The sequence below is a fragment of the Mandrillus leucophaeus genome, unplaced genomic scaffold (genome assembly GCF_000951045.1).
Source record: "Mandrillus leucophaeus isolate KB7577 unplaced genomic scaffold, Mleu.le_1.0 Scaffold858, whole genome shotgun sequence".
In the NCBI taxonomy this organism is placed as follows: domain Eukaryota; kingdom Metazoa; phylum Chordata; class Mammalia; order Primates; family Cercopithecidae; genus Mandrillus; species Mandrillus leucophaeus.
The window spans coordinates 354,446-374,081 of NW_012109341.1; the positions used below are offsets into that span (position 1 = coordinate 354,446).

Genomic DNA, 19,636 nt, shown 5'->3' on the forward strand with positions numbered 1-19,636 from the left:
CCTGATACAGAAACAATTCCCGACACCTACCCTTCTGACAGAAAATAGTAGACTTTTTCTTCACATTCAATTTGTTCACTTTCTTTCTTTTTTGAGACACAGTCTCATTCTGTCACCCAGGCTGGATGGAGTGCAATGGCATGATCTCAGCCCGTTGCAACCTCTGGCTCCCGGGTTCAACCGATTCTCATGCCTCAGCCTACCAAGTGGCTGGAATTACAGGTGTGTGCACCACGCCCAGCTCATTTCTGTATTTTTAGTAGAGATAGGGTTTTGCCATGTCGGCCAGGCTGGTCTTGAACTCCTGACTTCAAGTGAGCCACCCACCCAGACTCCCAAAGTGCTGAGATTACAGGTGTGAGCCACCATGCCTGGCCCTGTTTTCTTTAAACACTAGTTCTGCACATAGCATTAAAGAGAAATCTCAGAAAAAATAAAGTCTATCAGAGTGACTGTATCACTAAGAGAAGATGAAGCAGAATATGAAAAAATAAAATTTACTGTTTATTTCTTTGTTACACAAAGAAAATTAAAGGTGGTCCAAGACATCTTAGTCCATCTCCTATGTCCTTCTGGCCCTAATTACACACACAATAATGGCAAGCTAGATTAAGAGTCTAGCTCAGGGTCAAGTTTTTCCACTTTAATGACTATCTCCGGAGCGAAAGCAGCAGCACCAGCTTGTTGGTTCTCTGTCTCTGACTCCGACAACACTTCTTCCTTTATTTTTACAGGCTTATTACCGGCCTCCTCCTCTTCATCTGAAGACTCATCGAGCTCCCATTCATCATCTATGTCCATTTCAAATACTCTCACATGACGAAGATTTGAGCTTAACTAAAAAAGAAAGGCCATAAAAGCACTTTTAAATTAATGGCTTAACTAATATATCATATATAAGGAATTAGAAATCAGAAGTCTGAATCAAAGAATGGTTTTATAGGAAACATATTCCCATCAATTTACAACAAAATCAATAAACTCAGCCTTCATTTTGTATAAAAAGGTCTCCACATAACAACAGTGGCAATTTCATGAGATTAAAATCTAGAATTATTATTAACTGCTTAGTAAGCTTTATCAGAACGAGAGAACTAAATAGCTAAGTCCACATGACCATAATCAATACAAGCTATAAATCACAGCAAAAATATTTGCACAAAAGGACCTTACATGTCATGTATTTGATGAAGGTTCCAAAGAAGCAATGTTACTTCTTGTAATTTCTTAGTTGCTGAACGATCTGTAAACACTTACCACACAGGATACTTTTCGAAAACCATTCCCAGCAACATACTGTGCTTTCATACTTTCCAGTAATCTCCAATGCTTCTCGAAATGCATGGTACGGGTGGGAATAGCACTACATTGTTCATCTAGCCTAAAGAGGGGAAAAAACCCACCCAGGAATGAAAAGGGGATCTTCTCCTCCCTAGTTTGCTACAGGTGGTATTAGGGTCAATTATGGCTTTGACTTCTACTCATACTTCCACTTCCAATATAATTCTAGCAACTGTTGTATTAAAAAAAGAGCTGTGATATAATATTCTATAAAAATTCCATATTCTATATTCTGGCTGGGCACAGTGGCTCATGCCTGGAATCTCAGCACTTTGCGAGGCCAAGGTGGGAGGACTGCTTGAGTCCAGGAGTTCAAGGCCGGCCTGGCCAACAGAGTGAGACTCCATCTCTGTAAAAAATAAAATAAAATTAGCCAGACAAGGTGGCACATGCCTGTAGTCCCAGCTATGAGAGGCTGAGGCAGGAGGGTCACTTGAGCCCATGAGTTTGAGGCTGCAATGAGCTATGATTGCATCACTGCACTCCAACCTGGGTGACAGACACAAGCTCTGTTTCAAAAAAAAAAAGAAAATACTGCAATTCCAAATAGGCAGAATATCATTTTAGCAAGGTTTCTGACTCCCTTTCAAGGAAAGCAAATGGATACATTTTTAAATTAGAGATCTGCTTACTTAAGTCTCAATTAAAGCCATCTCTTGGAATTGACAGTGTACTTCCCACATGGGCACTGAGGTCTTAATTCTGGAAGGAAAATACTGAAGGCAAATCAAAAATAACTAATTCCAACCAACTAGGGTTAATGCAATCCTTGAAAACGTAACTAAAAGAAGTCCCATTCTCCACTCCAAATAATTCCCCACCTTGATTCCAGCAAATACTTCCTGATTTACTAGTAAAGCGAAGGGATAAAAAAAGCTATTAAGGCCAGCATATTTTGAATGAAAAATTGGAGCACTTCTGCTCAGCTACCTCTGTGGTTACCCCTAGTAATGAAATAACCATTATCTAGCATGCCTGAAAGGTTGGAATTTATAATGTGCATTAAAAAATATTTAACTGTAATATCAAAAAGACAATTTTACCAGTTACCTTGTAGAATAAGTCCCAGTGAACTGATATTCTGCAGAATCTTCACTGTTATATACTAAAGACAATGGCAGCTGGACCAAGAGTCTATCTCTTCCTTCACGTCCTACAGTGTCTTTAAGAACTACTGTTACAGTTTCATCATCATAAAACTGTGCATCTAAACAACTGTAGATGCTAGAATTAAAATAAGTTTTGTTATATCAAAGATGATCATGACTATTGAGAAAATACTGTATGCATGTCATACTGGCAGCAAGCAGAAAAAAATTTTAAAATTAAGTGACATTCTGTACAGTAACATTTAAAATATACCATTGGTTTGTATTAAAATCAGTTATTTTTTGTACTGATTATTCACATATATAACCAAATCTTAAAAATGGGTAATCATGACCCCCCAAAATCTGTGAAGTTGTTTCAGTTCTAGAAAACCCCTGGCCATCGATGGTTAGGCCTTAAGAAATTCTATGAATGACATAGAAATTAAGCCTGTGGAAATTCTATGAATGACACCTTATATACACGTTCAGCAAACAGAGTTGACTAGACTGAGAAATAAAAATAAGATACTACACATGAAAAATAGGCACAGCAACTCCAAAGACTTTATCATAAAAAAACTTCTTTTATGTGAGGAAACAAGTAAGAAAAAGATCAGCCTATGATTAGTCACTTCTTTCCCTTGCGAAGCCTCAGGGATGGCTTAGGTACTGTTACCCTTTTGAATCCTAAGAAAATCTCCCATCACTGAGAATGGCATCACCTCATAATTTTTTTGGTCATAACAAGAACTTCAGTCCTGCAGGCCATCTGCCCACGGGAACCACATTACTTTCTTTGCCAACAGGGAGCTCGGGAGTAATTATACGAAACCATATGACATAAACTGCAGGGCAGTAAGGTTCTATTCAATCACAAGTCAAATCATTCTCTATGTATAAATACACAAACAATCCTGCCCTCAATGTGGGAAGTGACAAAGCCCTTTTACCTATATTATCACCGTAACTGAGTCTGGCCCGATTCCTAAACATATACACACATCACCCAAACAAGATTCAAGACTTACCTTCTTCTGACTTTTTCCGTTGTGGCATATGTAAAGCTCCCAAATTTAATAGCAATTAATCCATTACTCACAGATCTCCAAGAAAGAAGAGGGGAAAAAAAAGACTCAGTGGAACAACCTGGATAGTCAATAATCCAAACACTTAAAAGAACATGATTGTAAGGGTCAGTACATTTACTTCTCTAGAACACTGAGAACCGGTTTAAACGCCTAGATAGATAAACCAACTTGGTTTAAAATCATACAGTCACCAAAGTAAACAGATTTAGCCAAAGACATTTGGAATAGAAATAACCAAATTCTTTCTTTTTGGTTACATCTTGGTCTCAACATTTTCTTCAAATTCAGATTTAAAATCATTTTTAAGATACCAATGGCATTCTAAATATGACTTATTTTTCAGAACTTCTACTTTGAATTTCTGAGTAAGTCTCTGTTAGGCAAGGCCTCTTGTTTAATGAAAAGCATACTAAACCCTAGGCAAAAATCATTTCTATAAGGCAGCCACTTTTAGAAGTTTTTAACTACTAAAAATTTAAAACTTCTTTAACTTTTAACTTTCTGTAAGCTTTTAACTTCTAAAAAATGAGATATAATATTCTGAGCTGTCATATTTTCCCTAACTCTAAAAAAAAAGTCCTACATACGATGACTATATGCCAATAAAAATAAAATAATCTGGAACAAGATCATATAACTTCCTAATTCAGTGTTACTCTTAATGACATGAAAACTAACAATTACATGACAAATCTAAAAGTCACAAGGTAGTTTAAAATCTGAAATGCTGGAAGGCTGTATGCTTTTTTCTTAAAAATAATAAACTCCTCTCTCTGAGTCAAACTTCAGATTAATACTTACTGGGAAATATCAGTACGTCTCCTTAAGATGCACATTTTATAAAGTGAATCTTCTAGAATAGTAAAAAGAAGATAATGTAGATTTGAAGTTTTATTATTCCACCTAAGAAAAAAAAAATTGTAATATTTTTTAACTATTGATGGATAAAACGAAATTGTACTGTTCACTCAAGATAGAGAAGAAACATACTTACAGAAAAGGAAATTTGAACAATCTACGTGTAGAATCCTCACTAAAATAAAAAGGAAAAAGAAATGAGAAAAATTTAAATTGGCTGCTGAATTACACCACCCAATAGGTAAACAGAATTACCTTCTGGTATCTCTATACAATGGAATACAGATTGCTTGATTCATCGATTTTCCAATTACATCCTATATAAAATAAGATTTTAAAATATAATCAGAGCAGTAATATGCACACAGATAACCCTACAGAAAGTGACTGACCATCACTGTTCAAATGTAGTAAAAAATCGCCCATATCACCAAACCTTGTACATAAAAAACTTTAATGACAATTGTAACAGTAAGGAAAAAGGGAGAAAATTCTGAGCTAAAGCGACCTTGGTGCTAAGCACATGGCAGGTTTCCGACCACCTCCCTCTGGCCTCGTAGCCGCCATTCATTCACATCCTTCAGTAGTAAACAGAGACACATCAGCTCTGTAACCAAGACTGTTTACAATGAATTTCTTCTGCGAACAAATAAAATACTCAAGACGTCAACACCTTTAGTCATCTTTATACACACACACGTGTGTGTAAGAAACTTAATTGGAGTATTAGGTTGAACCATATGAAATTGTTATTTTTCTTAACCAAAAAGAGCTGAATATCAACATTTTCATAGTTCATTCTAAAAATTAAGATGGTTTACATTAAGTGAGCCACATACTGTAGACACTATTGCTCCTACGTAAAGACATGCATTTCTTTTAAACTTACTGCTGGCTTTTGCAAACACTGATCAATAATATTCTCCATCCGCCTTTTCACAAAATGCAATGATTTTCGAGGATAATAAGGAAACAGCAAAGGACTTTCTGGTTTCAAACAAAAACAGAAACAAAAATAAAAGAAGCTATAGCAAACTTATAATTAGAAGAAAATAATCTAACATTAGAGCCAGTCTGCACAGTTTATCTCAAGGTAGAATTTCCACTGACCACTTCATTGGATTTTCACACGACCTCATTAAAAACGACCACGGCCTTCTGCCTTTCATCAACCCCCACTGACAGCTCACTAAAAACAATCTCTCTCACTACAAGCTTAGACTCACCAAAATCCAACTGTAGGTCTCTGCTGGCTCTAAGAAGAAAGGAATGATTTGGGAACCATCAAATATATGATGAAATACAGTTCATTCTTCTATTCTTTGCCACAGTGAACCGACAACAGCAGTCCAGTACTGCTCAGCACTGTTTTTAACAGTCTCAAAAACAAGAGACTGGAAACTAGCTCTATATAAATAAGCTCTTTACTTTTTAAAAGATTACTTTATCAGGAGAAAATAATATATAATTTAGCACTTACACCTGCTGTGCTAGGTTTCTAAAATAAGTTTTGTTTTCTTTTATTGCTTACAATAGCCATATGAAGTAAACACCATATTCTCCAATTTACAGATGAAAAAAAAAAAAAAAATGAAGCTCAACAGGTTTAGGCAATTGCCCAGTGTGAAAATAACTAAGTATCTAGATCTATCAATCAAACCCAAGTCTGACTCTAATGCCCACCCTCTTCCACTGTGCTTTGTAGGCCCTCCCTTAGATAAAGTCATGCTGGATAAAATGAATTATAATCACATTAACATTTTAAGTTCTCAAAGTGACAGATGCTATGGTATCAAAGAAAGACACTGATCTTTGTTTCCAGTTCCTAGAACAGAGCTTCCAAAACCCTTGGAATTTCCTAAGTGATAAAGGTGACAGGAACATTCTTTTTTTTTTTAAAGACAGAGTCTCATTCTGTTGCCCAGGCTGGAGTGCAATGGTGCAATCTCAGCTCACTGCAACCTCTGCCTCCCGGATTCAAGCGATTCTCCTGCCTCAGTCTCCCGAGTAAAGGGACTACAAGTGCATACCACCACACCCAGCTAATTTTTAGTAGAGACAGGGTTTCACCATGTTGCTCAGGTCTGGAACTCCTGATCTCAAGTGATCTGTCCACCTCACCCTTCCAACGTGCTAGGACTACCATGTTTTGTTTTAGTGAGGCAACTCTTGGCTGGCACCTAGACAGCTTTAGGATAGGGGCTGGCCACCAAAAAGACCAAGCCTTGATTAGAAGTTTGGAACTTTCAGCTCCACCTGCCAGCCTCCAGGGAGGAGAGAGGGGCTTGGAGGTTGAGTTCAATCACCAGTGGTCAACGACTTCATCAATCATGTCTACATAACGAAACCTCCATAAATACACTGGGACAATGAGGTTCAGAGAACTTTCGCGGCGGTGAATATGTCCAGGTGCTGGGAGAGCATGGAAGCTCTGCTTCTTTCCCTCTATACCCTGCCTGATATAGCACTTCTATGTGGCTATTCCTGAGTCATATTCTTTACAATACACTGGTAAACAAAAATTAAATGTTTCCCTGAGTTTTGTGAGTCATTCTAGCAAAACTATCCAACCTGAAAGGGAGGAAAGTTCTGGGAACTCTTGACCTTATAGCCAAGTCTGACAACAAGCATGGCTACCCAAGAGATGTGGGTGATCTAGAAACCTGACATCTGACTCGAGGGCAGTCTTCTGGGACTGCGCCCTTATCCTGTGAGGTCTGCGCTGTCTGTAATTAGTGTCGGGATTGAATTGTAGGACACCCCGTTGGTGTCAAAATTGGTTGGTGTCAGGAGGAAAAAAATGTCTCTCATTTTGTTGTCAGAAACACTGAGTAAAAACCGCTCTGACGCAAACCTACAGACTGCTTCTGTGCTAAGTGCCAGGCATTAGTCTAAGTGCTTACGCAGATTAATTGATTTAATCTCCACACCAGTTTCTTGAGGGAGGCATTATTACCACCTTCTTTTTACAGATGAGAAACGATGGCACAGAGAGGTTAGGCAACTTGCTCTCAGCCGCGTTACTACGAAGCAGGAGAGCAGATTCCAATCCAGACAATCCAGCTTCCAGAGCACCAGCTTTTACCCATTACACAATACTGACCCATGTACCCTAAAGAAACTACACAGATCAAGTATTTAGCACTTGATTTCTGCAGTGTAAGAAAACAGTTGCACTGATATTTCCTCACTGGAATTCAGTATGGAACTCAATAGTGAGTTCCATCAGGTCTGTAGCTAAGATCAGGCCTTTCTTATTCAGACACATAAGATGTGGGGGGAAAAAAAGAGAGTAGGACCTATTTTCAGCCTGGCAAAGTTCCCTAGATCAATAATAGCCAAAAGAGCAACAGGGTCCAGGTGCCACTACTCTTGACACACCGCCACTGGCCCTCCACAGACATCCTGCCTTACTCCCTGGGCATCCTGATTAAATACAGTAAATGAGTAGCATCTCCTGTACCCATATCCTCCCTCCATTCAATAGCCAGCTTGCACCAATGCATCTCCCTACTGACCTCAAGACTCTCCGGCAATACAAAATAGGTTCTGCTTTGAAAAAGAATTTGGACCATATGTAAAGTTCTGGGCATCAAAGAATTCTCTCCCTCATTCATGCATTCATTCATTCACAGACGCAGCAACCAAATAGAAGTGGCAGGAATTACTATAGGTTGAGTTTCACTTTATCCAAAACGCTTAGGTCCGGAAGTGTTCTGGATTTTTCTGGAATTTTGGAATATTTGCAGATACATAATGAGGTATCTTGGGGATTTCTAAACACAAAATTCACTTATGCTTCATGTACATCTTATACAATATATTTAATAATTCTGTGCTTGAAACAAAGTCTTGACTGCACTTTGACTGGGACCCATCATATGAGGTCAGGTAGGGAATTTTCCACTTGTGGTGTCATGTCGGTGCTCAAAAAGTTTTCGATTATGGAGCATTTCAGATTTTGGATATTTGGATTAAGATGCTCAACCTGTACTGCTCGTCTAGTTAAAACCTCAGGCTTTCACATTAACAGAATCCTAGCTCCATCACTAACCAGCTTGTGTGATCCCAGGCTTCTCTAACCTTCTGTTTCCTCATTAGTCAATGGGGATACCAAGTATCTACCCACAGAATCTTGTGAAGACTGAAGCAGGTATTGTGTGTATATACGGCAGACTAAGCAACCCATAAATGTTAGTTACTACCTTAAAGATCTAAGAAATTGCTAAATCTGGTCAGATTATTCTTTCAGACAGCAAAGAAATACAAGCTTTAAAATATTTTCATCTAAAATAGTAAGAAGTGCTGGTATATTTAATGGTTGCTATTATGTGCTGCATCCCTCATAATGCTGGACAGCTTTACTGTATTAACATTCTGACATCCTAGAAAATGAAAGGCATAACAGTACACACACACACACACGAAACTACAACCCGAGAATACAGTTGAGCATCACTGTGCTTTTAGAAGATAATAAATTGGAATTGGCAAAAAAGACGTTTCTCACTATTTGGCTCTATAGTTTCTCCTCAAAATCCTATTTTTTACAGGGTGCAAAACACTGAAATAAGACTACTTAGGAATAAGCAATCTTGTTATAGCATAGTTAACTTCAGAGTGTCTATCTATCATGATGATGTCATACACGATTGGTTATTTTGCTGTTCCTATAATTAAATAAAGTCTAATAAACTTAGATAAGTGTTCAGCAAGTTTTCAGCAAAACTGTTTATTCAAGACCTAGTCTTAAATAAAAATAAACATGGCCCAAATCATGTTTATTTTTGGTTGGTTCATGAAATACCTTTAAGGTAGCTGCTATTTTGAAGAAAGTCATACCACTGGTTTCCTTCTGTGTTAGGGGGTGACACAAGATCATCATCTTCATCTTTCAAGTACTAGAAATACAGAATTAGAAATTTAAGTTTATTTCTAATAAACTTATTTCCCTTCCATACCTTTGTTTTACTGCCAAGTCCTCTGAAAGTGCATTACTATTATTCTAAGTGAGCTAGCCAAAATCTGCTATGTGTATGTGGCAGAATTAATTAGTCAAGCAACTAAACAAACTGCAATATATTAAGATTACTATGTTGTAGATGTAGAGAGACCACAAATCGAACTTAAATTGTGTTTCTTTTTCATGAACATATTTTAATTTTATATATGCAAGTTATAAATTAGTTTCGTAAGTTACCAACTGTCAATATACTGTCAATATACTCTATGGCAGTTGTTCTCCAAATGAGGTCCACAGGCCCCTGGGAATCCCCAAGATGCTTTTGGGGATCCACAAAGTCAATACTAGTTTTATAAAAATGTAGATGTCACCTGCCCTTTACACTGGGCTAACATCTGCACTGATGGTGGGGAAAACTGTGTCTCAGTCAAGAATCACGGTAGTGGTTCCAAATCATACCAGCAGTCACTGTATTCTTTTTCTGTCACATACTCATACTTTCATTTATCTTTAACGAAGTCATTAAATTATTAACTTTATTTTCAACTTTTGAGTACAAATCTTTAATATTCTGTGTGACAGAACTGAGAGTTATACATAGGCACTTTTGCTACACAAAAACATGGTGGTTATCTTGAGGAAAAGCACTTATGTTAAAAGCAAAAATAGGCTGGGCATGGTGTCAGGCCTGTAATCTCTGCACTTTAGGAGGCCATGGCAGGCGTATCACTTGAGCCCAGGAGCTCAAGACCAGCCTGGACAACATGTCGGGTCTCTACGAAATAAAGACAAAAATTAGCCAGGCATGGCGGTATGTGCTACATTGTAGGCCCAGCTACAAGAGGCGAGTGGGAGAGGTGGAAGCTGCAGTGAGCCATGATTGCACCACTGTACTCAGAGGAAGCACCCTGTCTCAAAAAAAAAAAAAAAAAAAAAAAAAAAAAAATTTTTTTTTTTTTTTTTTTGGAAAACCTGTATCTGCCCGTGTGCTTCACAACACGAAGACTTTTCTGATTAAATTGGTGGTGCTATTTAAGGTGGTAGCATTTAGAACAGCTGCATGACTCAGGGAACCAACATTTCCAAAATGACCAAAGCATGATGTTACAAAATTATGCATGGGCAAAGATCCATTCAAAGTGCGAGGGAGATGAACGAATTTTAATGTAAAAAATGTTCACTGATGCAATCTTAGATTCCACGCTGAAACGAACCTTTAAGATATTATCACTTGTCCAGATTTGATGTAATAAAGCAAAGTCGCAATTATCTGAAAAAGCTAATAGAATACTTCTCCCTTTTCATATACACACCTATGTGAGGCCAGACTTTTTTCATATACACTGATACTATAGAAAAAACATATCAAAACAAGCTGAATGTAGCAGCAGATATGAGAATCCACCTGTTTTCTATTAGGCTGGACATCAGAGAGGTATGCAAGAATATGAAACATTACCACTCTTCACTAAATTATTTTTATTTTGTAAAATATCCTTTTTCACTAAAAGTATTTATATTAACATGTAACAGTAAGTGGGTATATTCTTTTTTTTTCTTCTTTTTCTTTTCAGACTGAGTCTCACTCTGTTGCCCAGGCTGGAGTGCAGTGATGCAATCTTGGCTCACTGCAACCTCCGCCTCCTGGGTTCAAGCGATTCTCATGCCTCAGCCTCTCGAGTAGCTGGCAAGTAGCTGGGATTACAAGTGTGAGCTTCAATGCCCGGCTGTTATATTGTATTTTTGAGTGAATTAAGGAATAATTTTTTATTATGTTTAATTTTTAATACCTAATAATGCTATCAGCAATAGATAACTTGCATAAACAAAAGCTCTTTTCTAGTCCTCAATAATTTTTTTTTTTTGAGATGCAGTCTTGTTCTGTCGCCCAGGGTGAAGTGCAGTGGCTTGATCTTGGCTCACTGAAACCTCTGCCTCCTGGGTTCAAGTGATTCTCCTGCCTCAGCCTCCCAAGTAGCTGGGATTACAGGTGTCCACCACCACACCCAGTTAGTTTTTGTATTTTTAGTCCTCAATAATTTTTAAGAATGTAAAAGGGTTCTCCGATCAAAATGTTTAAAAACTGCTGCTCTTTGGTAACTTTACTAAAAGGGCAGAGCTCCTGTATTACTTGGTATCGTGTTACTTTCCAGAAACTTTGGATAACAAAGACGAACACTGCTAAGGTTTTAAAATGAGTTCAAAGCCCATACCTGACCAACTCTTTCAACGTTGAAGTATTTTCCTTTTCGATTATAAAGGTCTGGAGCCTGGAAAAAATAAACATAGTTTAATTCTTAAGTCAACTCACGAAGAAAAGTATCTTAAATTTAAACCCCAAACTTTCCTTTTCAAGAGAGCTGTGAGTGGCAGTTATTATTTTCTTTTGTAGATTATAAGACACACAAACAAAAGTCTGGTTTACTGACTATGTTTAGAAACATAATTAGTTCAACAGTTTAAAAAAAGTAATGGCTATGGACTTCAATAACATTGGGTTAAATTTAATTATGTCTTGTCATTACCCAGGTTTACTACAATTTTTTTTTAAACTGCATTACGGGAGTATCAACTTCTTACCTCATTGAAATGTTCAGTAAGAAATTCAGCAACAAATGTGATATCTTTCTGAGTCATCTATCAACAAAAGGAACAAAAAGAAAACAAATCAAGATAAAAGAAAGCTGCTCAATAAAAGAAATGGTACATAATAATAAATGTGACATTTTCACCATCTACTAAAGGCCACGGGAAAACCGGCAAAGTTCTTTCAAAGAAATATAGATTATGCGACTGTGAAAATAAGAACGCCTGGGGTTCCAAGAATGTAATTAAACATGTGAACTCATCTTCCAATCAGTTAATCCAATAGCTACAAAACTCTTTATGGCCTAAGGTTATTTATTATTTCAGGCCTTGTGCTAAGACCACACGTGCTGAGGTTCCTCCTTTGGGAATGGGCACTGGACCCCAGATAAGATGTGTCACCCTTAGTTAAGGACTGCAGGCAAACAGTGCTGTCTGCTTCAGTGCAGGCCCCTGCTTCTTGTGATGACCTGCATTTATCCCAATTTAGTTCTTCAGCCATCAGAAAATTATACCTAAGGATTCCTTCCAACAACTGACATATTTTACCTCCCAAAATAAAGCTAACAGTGATGTCAGAAAAACAACTATTGTGAAACTTTCCTGGTTTGCAAGGCCAGTCCCCCACAGTGCAAAAGATCTACTTAGCAAACGAGTTGTAGACAGTGGAGAATCCCTTTCTCATCTAGTTCACAAGCCTAATTTTAATGCTGTCCATTTTTTCAGGCTCAAAACTACCCAACCTATCTAAACAGTTTCAGCAGGGGTGAAGAAGAGTGAGCTGCAGGAATCAAGTGGAAATTCCGCCCTATTCTGTAAGACGTCCCTGGAAGGAGACTCCATCGCCGCTTGTCACAGTCCTTACAGGAACCCTTCCTTTCTTTCTTTAGAAAGAAACTGTTGCTTACCAGACTTCAACACAGGGACTAATATCTAAGCACCTGATTTCCAAGGAAAATAAGAAGCATTTAAAATTTAAGGAAGTCAAAGTAAGGAATACAAGAATGCTGTCTTACATGGATTATAAAACCTTATGGAAACATGAAAACTATAAATTTAGATAGTCATAATAAAGGTATTCTATGAGAAGAAACAATACACAAAACATGCAAATTTCTTTTTTAAAAAGGTGGTGCTTAAGGGATCTAATGTCTACATCCTGACTTCCTGTTAACTAATACCTGAGGAAGAGTACCAAGATGACCAGCACAGCTGAGTTCAAACAGGACAAAGTGAACACTGTGAAAATGCACTAGTACATACTACCTTATTCAGCTCGGGAAGCACATGGTCTTCTGTCATTCTCAACATTGCTGGAAATACAAAGTTAAAAAACTATCTTTAAAAGCAAACTACAAACATAATTTTAATTTTAAATACATTTCAAAGACAAGGTGTTTGACTGAACTAAATCTTCAGTTTTACACAGCTTTTCACCAACAAAAACATTTTTCTTCCAAAAACTAATGGGTGCCAGAACTTTAATCTGCTTCATATTTTCAGGTTCAAAATTGTTGTTCTAACCATTCTAAACTATTCTTTTTCTTCTTCAATTCAACCTGTTGCCTCTCCAGACAAATCTAACTGCTGTCTGTGCTAAGACTACGTGTGTAAGGATCCCTCCTTTTAACCTGGTGATGTTTCTGCTCTTAAAATCTGCAAGCCATCCTTTCCTCCCAAGTCTTACGATACCAAAGACATCTGTTTATTTCCCTTGGTCTTTTCTGCTACGCACTTACAGTATATTTACGTACTTTTCTTTGATCTAGTATCTGTAGTTGACTCTCTTTGTCCTTTCATAGGATTGTCCTCATCAGTACTATGTGTTTTGTATTATGTTCCACCTAAGTCAAGACAAAGTATGTTTCATGTACTTCTGCATGGTATTTGAACATGGTTCTTCATTGCATTTGGTCAGTAATAAGCAAGTCAGAAGTACTTTTGCAAATACATAACTGTTTTTAATTAATTTAAACGTCTAAGTTATCTGAAAGGGGAACTAAAATCTAGTTCCACTCATTCTTTCCATCCAAAAACACTACTTATGGAGCATACCCTAGGTGCTAGCGATATATCAGTATAAAAGATGTCCCCGCCTTCATGGAGATCACATTTTACAAAAAGAAAACCAAAGTTATACAGCTACTGGGGACAGAGCCAGGATTACAAGTAGATCTCCACTTCTCCAATCCAGTGTGCTTTCTACAATGTCCTGCTCTAATGAGAAGGACTGAGCAGTAAGTCATCTCTCTTCTAATCCTGATTTCTTACTACAGTTAGAATGTGTAGTAAGGACAGACACTGCCTAAATTACCTCCAGTAATTATAAGTAAAACCAAACTACCTCTGCAAAAAAAAAGACTCTTCTAAGTTCTCATTCACTTTTAATATTGTAATTTATTCTAATTAACAACATGGATCTTAAACAGGCCTGCCTGATAAGCACTCTGGTTCCTCATTCTGGTTAGTATTGGTACAGTTTGCAGAAATATCAAAAAGTATCAACATATGCAGATCACATTCAGTTTTTAAACAAAAGCAATTATGTTAGGTTGAAAAATATAAAGTCTGTTTTTACAATATTAGAACTGAAGATCTGGACATTTGTTTAAAGGATATCAGCACATTACAGGTAATTTACATTCTATTTTACTCTTTAGAGTTTCAACAAGTGTGACATAAACTACATTAAAACTAAATTTTGCATATGTTGGAGGGAAATACATGCTGGATTATTTTAAGGATATTGAGAGTTCACAAAAATAGCAATATAAATGGACCTAAATAAAATATGCATATACTGCAGAGTGAATACAAAACATTTAATATCAAGTCAACAAATACTTATTAACTACCTGCCCAAATGTAAAGACATTGTGAAGATACAAAGACAGGCTATAAGTGGTCTGCATTCTATTTAGCTGGAACATCAATACACAATAGAAGTGGCAACAGAAATGTTCTACTTCTATGCAGCCACTAACCATTTGTGGCTGCTGAGAACCTCAAATGTGGACAGTATGGCTAAGGAACCAAATATACAGTTGTACAGGATTTCAATCCACCCTTTCTTTCTTTAGAAAGAAACTGTTGCTTACCAGACTTCAACACAGGGACTAATATCTAAGCACCTGATTTCCAAGGAAAATAAGAAGCATTTAAAATTTAAGGAAGTCAAAGTAAGGAATACAAGAATGCTGTCTTACATGGATTATAAAACCTTATCGAAACATGAAAACTATAAATTTAGATAGTCATAATAAAGGTATTCTATGAGAAGAAACAATACACAAAACATGCAAATTTCTTTTTTAAAAAGGTGGTGCTTAAGGGATCTAATGTCTACATCCTGACTTCCTGTTAACTAATACCTGAGGAAGAGTACCAAGATGACCAGCACAGCTGAGTTCAAACAGGACAAAGTGAACACTGTGAAAATGCACTAGTACATACTACCTTATTCAGCTCGGGAAGCACATGGTCTTCTGTCATTCTCAACATTGCTGGAAATACAAAGTTAAAAAACTATCTTTAAAAGCAAACTACAAACATAATTTTAATTTTAAATACATTTCAAAGACAAGGTGTTTGACTGAACTAAATCTTCAGTTTTACACAGCTTTTCACCAACAAAAACATTTTTCTTCCAAAAACTAATGGGTGCCAGAACTTTAATCTGCTTCATATTTTCAGGTTCAAAATTGTTGTTCTAACCATTCTAAACTATTCTTTTTCTTCTTCAATTCAACCTGTTGCCTCTCCAGACAAATCTAACTGCTGTCTGTGCTAAGACTACGTGTGTAAGGATCCCTCCTTTTAACCTGGTGATGTTTCTGCTCTTAAAATCTGCAAGCCATCCTTTCCTCCCAAGTCTTACGATACCAAAGACATCTGTTTATTTCCCTTGGTCTTTTCTGCTACGCACTTACAGTATATTTACGTACTTTTCTTTGATCTAGTATCTGTAGTTGACTCTCTTTGTCCTTTCATAGGATTGTCCTCATCAGTACTATGTGTTTTGTATTATGTTCCACCTAAGTCAAGACAAAGTATGTTTCATGTACTTCTGCATGGTATTTGAACATGGTTCTTCATTGCATTTGGTCAGTAATAAGCAAGTCAGAAGTACTTTTGCAAATACATAACTGTTTTTAATTAATTTAAACGTCTAAGTTATCTGAAAGGGGAACTAAAATCTAGTTCCACTCATTCTTTCCATCCAAAAACACTACTTATGGAGCATACCCTAGGTGCTAGCGATATATCAGTATAAAAGATGTCCCCGCCTTCATGGAGATCACATTTTACAAAAAGAAAACCAAAGTTATACAGCTACTGGGGACAGAGCCAGGATTACAAGTAGATCTCCACTTCTCCAATCCAGTGTGCTTTCTACAATGTCCTGCTCTAATGAGAAGGACTGAGCAGTAAGTCATCTCTCTTCTAATCCTGATTTCTTACTACAGTTAGAATGTGTAGTAAGGACAGACACTGCCTAAATTACCTCCAGTAATTATAAGTAAAACCAAACTACCTCTGCAAAAAAAAAGACTCTTCTAAGTTCTCATTCACTTTTAATATTGTAATTTATTCTAATTAACAACATGGATCTTAAACAGGCCTGCCTGATAAGCACTCTGGTTCCTCATTCTGGTTAGTATTGGTACAGTTTGCAGAAATATCAAAAAGTATCAACATATGCAGATCACATTCAGTTTTTAAACAAAAGCAATTATGTTAGGTTGAAAAATATAAAGTCTGTTTTTACAATATTAGAACTGAAGATCTGGACATTTGTTTAAAGGATATCAGCACATTACAGGTAATTTACATTCTATTTTACTCTTTAGAGTTTCAACAAGTGTGACATAAACTACATTAAAACTAAATTTTGCATATGTTGGAGGGAAATATATGCTGGATTATTTTAAGGATATTGAGAGTTCACAAAAATAGCAATATAAATGGACCTAAATAAAATATGCATATACTGCAGAGTGAATACAAAACATTTAATATCAAGTCAACAAATACTTATTAAATACCTGCCCAAATGTGAAGACATTGTGAAGATACAAAGACAGGCTATAAGTGGTCTGCATTCTATTTAGCTGAAGCATCAATACACAATAGAAGTGGCAACAGAAATGTTCTACTTCTATGCAGCCACTAACCATTTGTGGCTGCTGAGAACCTCAAATGTGGACAGTATGGCTAAGGAACCAAATATACAGTTGTACAGGATTTCAATCTACTTAAACAGCCACATGTGGCTAGTGGCTACCATAGTGGACAGTAGAGATCTAAAGACAGAAGACCAAATAATCAAACAGAAGATAAGCTACCCAAGGACAGAGACTCTTATTTTTTTTTTCTTTTTTACTTTTAAAATCTAGCACCTAACAGTGCCTGATACTTACAAAAATTTTTTTAAATGTTATTTTAACCTATGGAGACATTACAAAGTTAAAAAATGTGAACTACCAGTGAGCAAACAGGGATAACACAGGCTACAAGTTAGCTTTAATAGTTCTGTGAGGAATGTTTCCAGCACAGGGAAAAATGTTTACGGTGACACATATTCCAATTATACTGATTTGATCTTTACAAATTATATGAATGTATTAAATTATCACGAGTACTCCAAAAATATGTATATTTATTATATACTAATAAAAAATAAATAAATATTTCTGTGGGGAGGTGGGTGTTATGAATAAAGTAAGACTGGCCATGTGTTGATAACTGCTGAAGCTAGGTGAAAGGTACAACAGGGATCATTATACAATTCTCTCATTGTATTTGAAATTGTACTAGATTTATTGAAACCATCTAAGATAATACTCCTATAGTTTTTTTAAAGTGTTAAAATAAAAATGCATTTACTCAATGCATGCAAGTTTACTGTATGTAACTTACCCACATACAGCCACCGAAAAAATGCTTTGAAGTTTTTCATACTACTGTCTATAACTCTAAAGAGATAAAAACAAAAAAAATCAGAAGTAAGATTATTATGTGGGGGGCTCATATATCACTGCTTAACTATCAAGAAATATCATAATCCTTACTGTTCTATTTTATTCTATCTGGGTGACATTTAAGTCTTTAGAACAGCAGATGTTACAAATTGAACACATACCTAAAAATAAAATTTCAAAAAAGAAAATACTGATTCTAAAAATAAAGCAAATAACTTAGATTCTAACTGGTTACAAGAGCCTTGCCACAAACTGTGTAATAGTCTTTCTTATTATTCAGTAAAGCATGAACTCCTTTTCTACTTTGCAAATAAAATAACTCAGAAAAAAAACAGTTTTCAGCATTATTCTCATTTTAAAAGAAAATACTCATCGGTCAATAAGAAGAAAAAACATCAACTTCAACAGAAAACCATTATTACAAATTTGTGCTATGTCATTACCTCTGATATCAATGGACCATTATTTTTGGAAGCTGATTTTTTATTCTAACAATTGAGATCTCAGAAGTTGAATTTCCCTTGGCTTTACACAAATGTCCCCCCAAAATTAAGTGTTATATAAATGGAAGCCATCTTCATTTTGATAAAACTGTTTCTGAATAGAGAGATGGGTTATCGCTTTTTAAACTATCTCTTTAAGCTCACATATATAAGATAATTACTCTAGACAAAAACCTGCGCTTTTCATTCCCAAATCTCAAAGCCCTTTCCAAGCATTAAGTTTCATAATACCACTGGAGAGGTAGGTCAGTATCATTAACCTTTTGGTACAAAGTAAAACGCCCGGAATAAAAGACTGAAACATCTCTTATGTTACTAAGCAATATAACCAAAACCCTCTTGCAGCAATGATAAAAGAAAGAAAAAAAGTTCCTTTGTGCAGTCAATATGTTCAACCCTATCCCAGGCCACCAGACCAACATCGAAATGCTCAATGCCTCAGTTTCTCCATCTGGAACCTGTAATAATTCTACTTACCTGAAAGAACAATAAGTTAAACTACCTTTCACTCATACTGAGAAGTGATCATAGAAAGCATAATATTTTATATTTGCTCTCTGCAAATATGGTGAACCAAAAAATACTTCAAAATACAGGAAAAGCAATGCCATTTCTCCTTGTGTTTTTTTGTCTTCTGAGCACACACATCTACAGCCTCTACCTTCTAAAATACCATGAAAATGGCCATGGGAGGAGAGGGGTGCATGTGCTAGAAACTCACAAAAACAAAAAGAACAATAAAAAAGAAATTAAACTTCAGAAACGTCAGAAGTGACAGAGGACTGATGCAGCTCAACAGCAAAAGTGACTGACGCAGATTAAGAGCGGAGGCCCCTTGCCAGGCAGTGCATGGAGAGGGCACCTGGGAAGGAGCCTCCGCCCTGGAGAAGCCCAGGGATGCTCAGACCTTAGCAATGTCAGCTCTAACAGAAGACCTCAGGGTGATGTGTGGGGCTGGACACAGGGACAAACTGGAAATATAACACAGAGTGGTCAATATGTTCTTTCCTCCAACACACGAAGAATGCTTAGGGGGCTACTCTCCGGAAGAGCTAAGGCACTTCCACGTGGGCACCAGTAGCCTGAAGCAAAGCTCCACATACTCTGGCACCTGCTCCCTGCTGCCCCAACCTACAGAGATTCCAAGCAACTTTAAACTGCCTCCTGAATAAACATGAGTAAGTAATCAAGCATCTGGTATTTAAAGAAACCTTGCGGCCGGGCG

General features: G+C 36.7%; 1 protein-coding gene across 1 annotated transcript in view; it reads right to left on the reverse strand.

The window, feature by feature from the left end:
* Nucleotides 1-483: 483 nt before the first annotated feature.
* Nucleotides 484-19,636, reverse strand: part of ANAPC4 (anaphase promoting complex subunit 4) — a 48,392-nt gene continuing 29,239 nt past the window's right edge. Inside the window, exons 16-28 of the mRNA XM_011968729.1 lie at nt 17,847-17,902; nt 15,381-15,430; nt 11,922-11,978; nt 11,555-11,611; nt 9,186-9,279; nt 5,268-5,365; nt 4,634-4,695; nt 4,515-4,553; nt 4,322-4,423; nt 3,461-3,535; nt 2,392-2,565; nt 1,258-1,381; nt 484-837 (exon numbers count right to left, since the gene is read on the reverse strand). Coding sequence (XP_011824119.1) covers nt 610-837; nt 1,258-1,381; nt 2,392-2,565; nt 3,461-3,535; nt 4,322-4,423; nt 4,515-4,553; nt 4,634-4,695; nt 5,268-5,365; nt 9,186-9,279; nt 11,555-11,611; nt 11,922-11,978; nt 15,381-15,430; nt 17,847-17,902 — 1,216 coding nt within the window. The 3' untranslated portion in view covers nt 484-609. The remainder of the gene's footprint in view (nt 838-1,257; nt 1,382-2,391; nt 2,566-3,460; nt 3,536-4,321; nt 4,424-4,514; nt 4,554-4,633; nt 4,696-5,267; nt 5,366-9,185; nt 9,280-11,554; nt 11,612-11,921; nt 11,979-15,380; nt 15,431-17,846; nt 17,903-19,636) is intronic.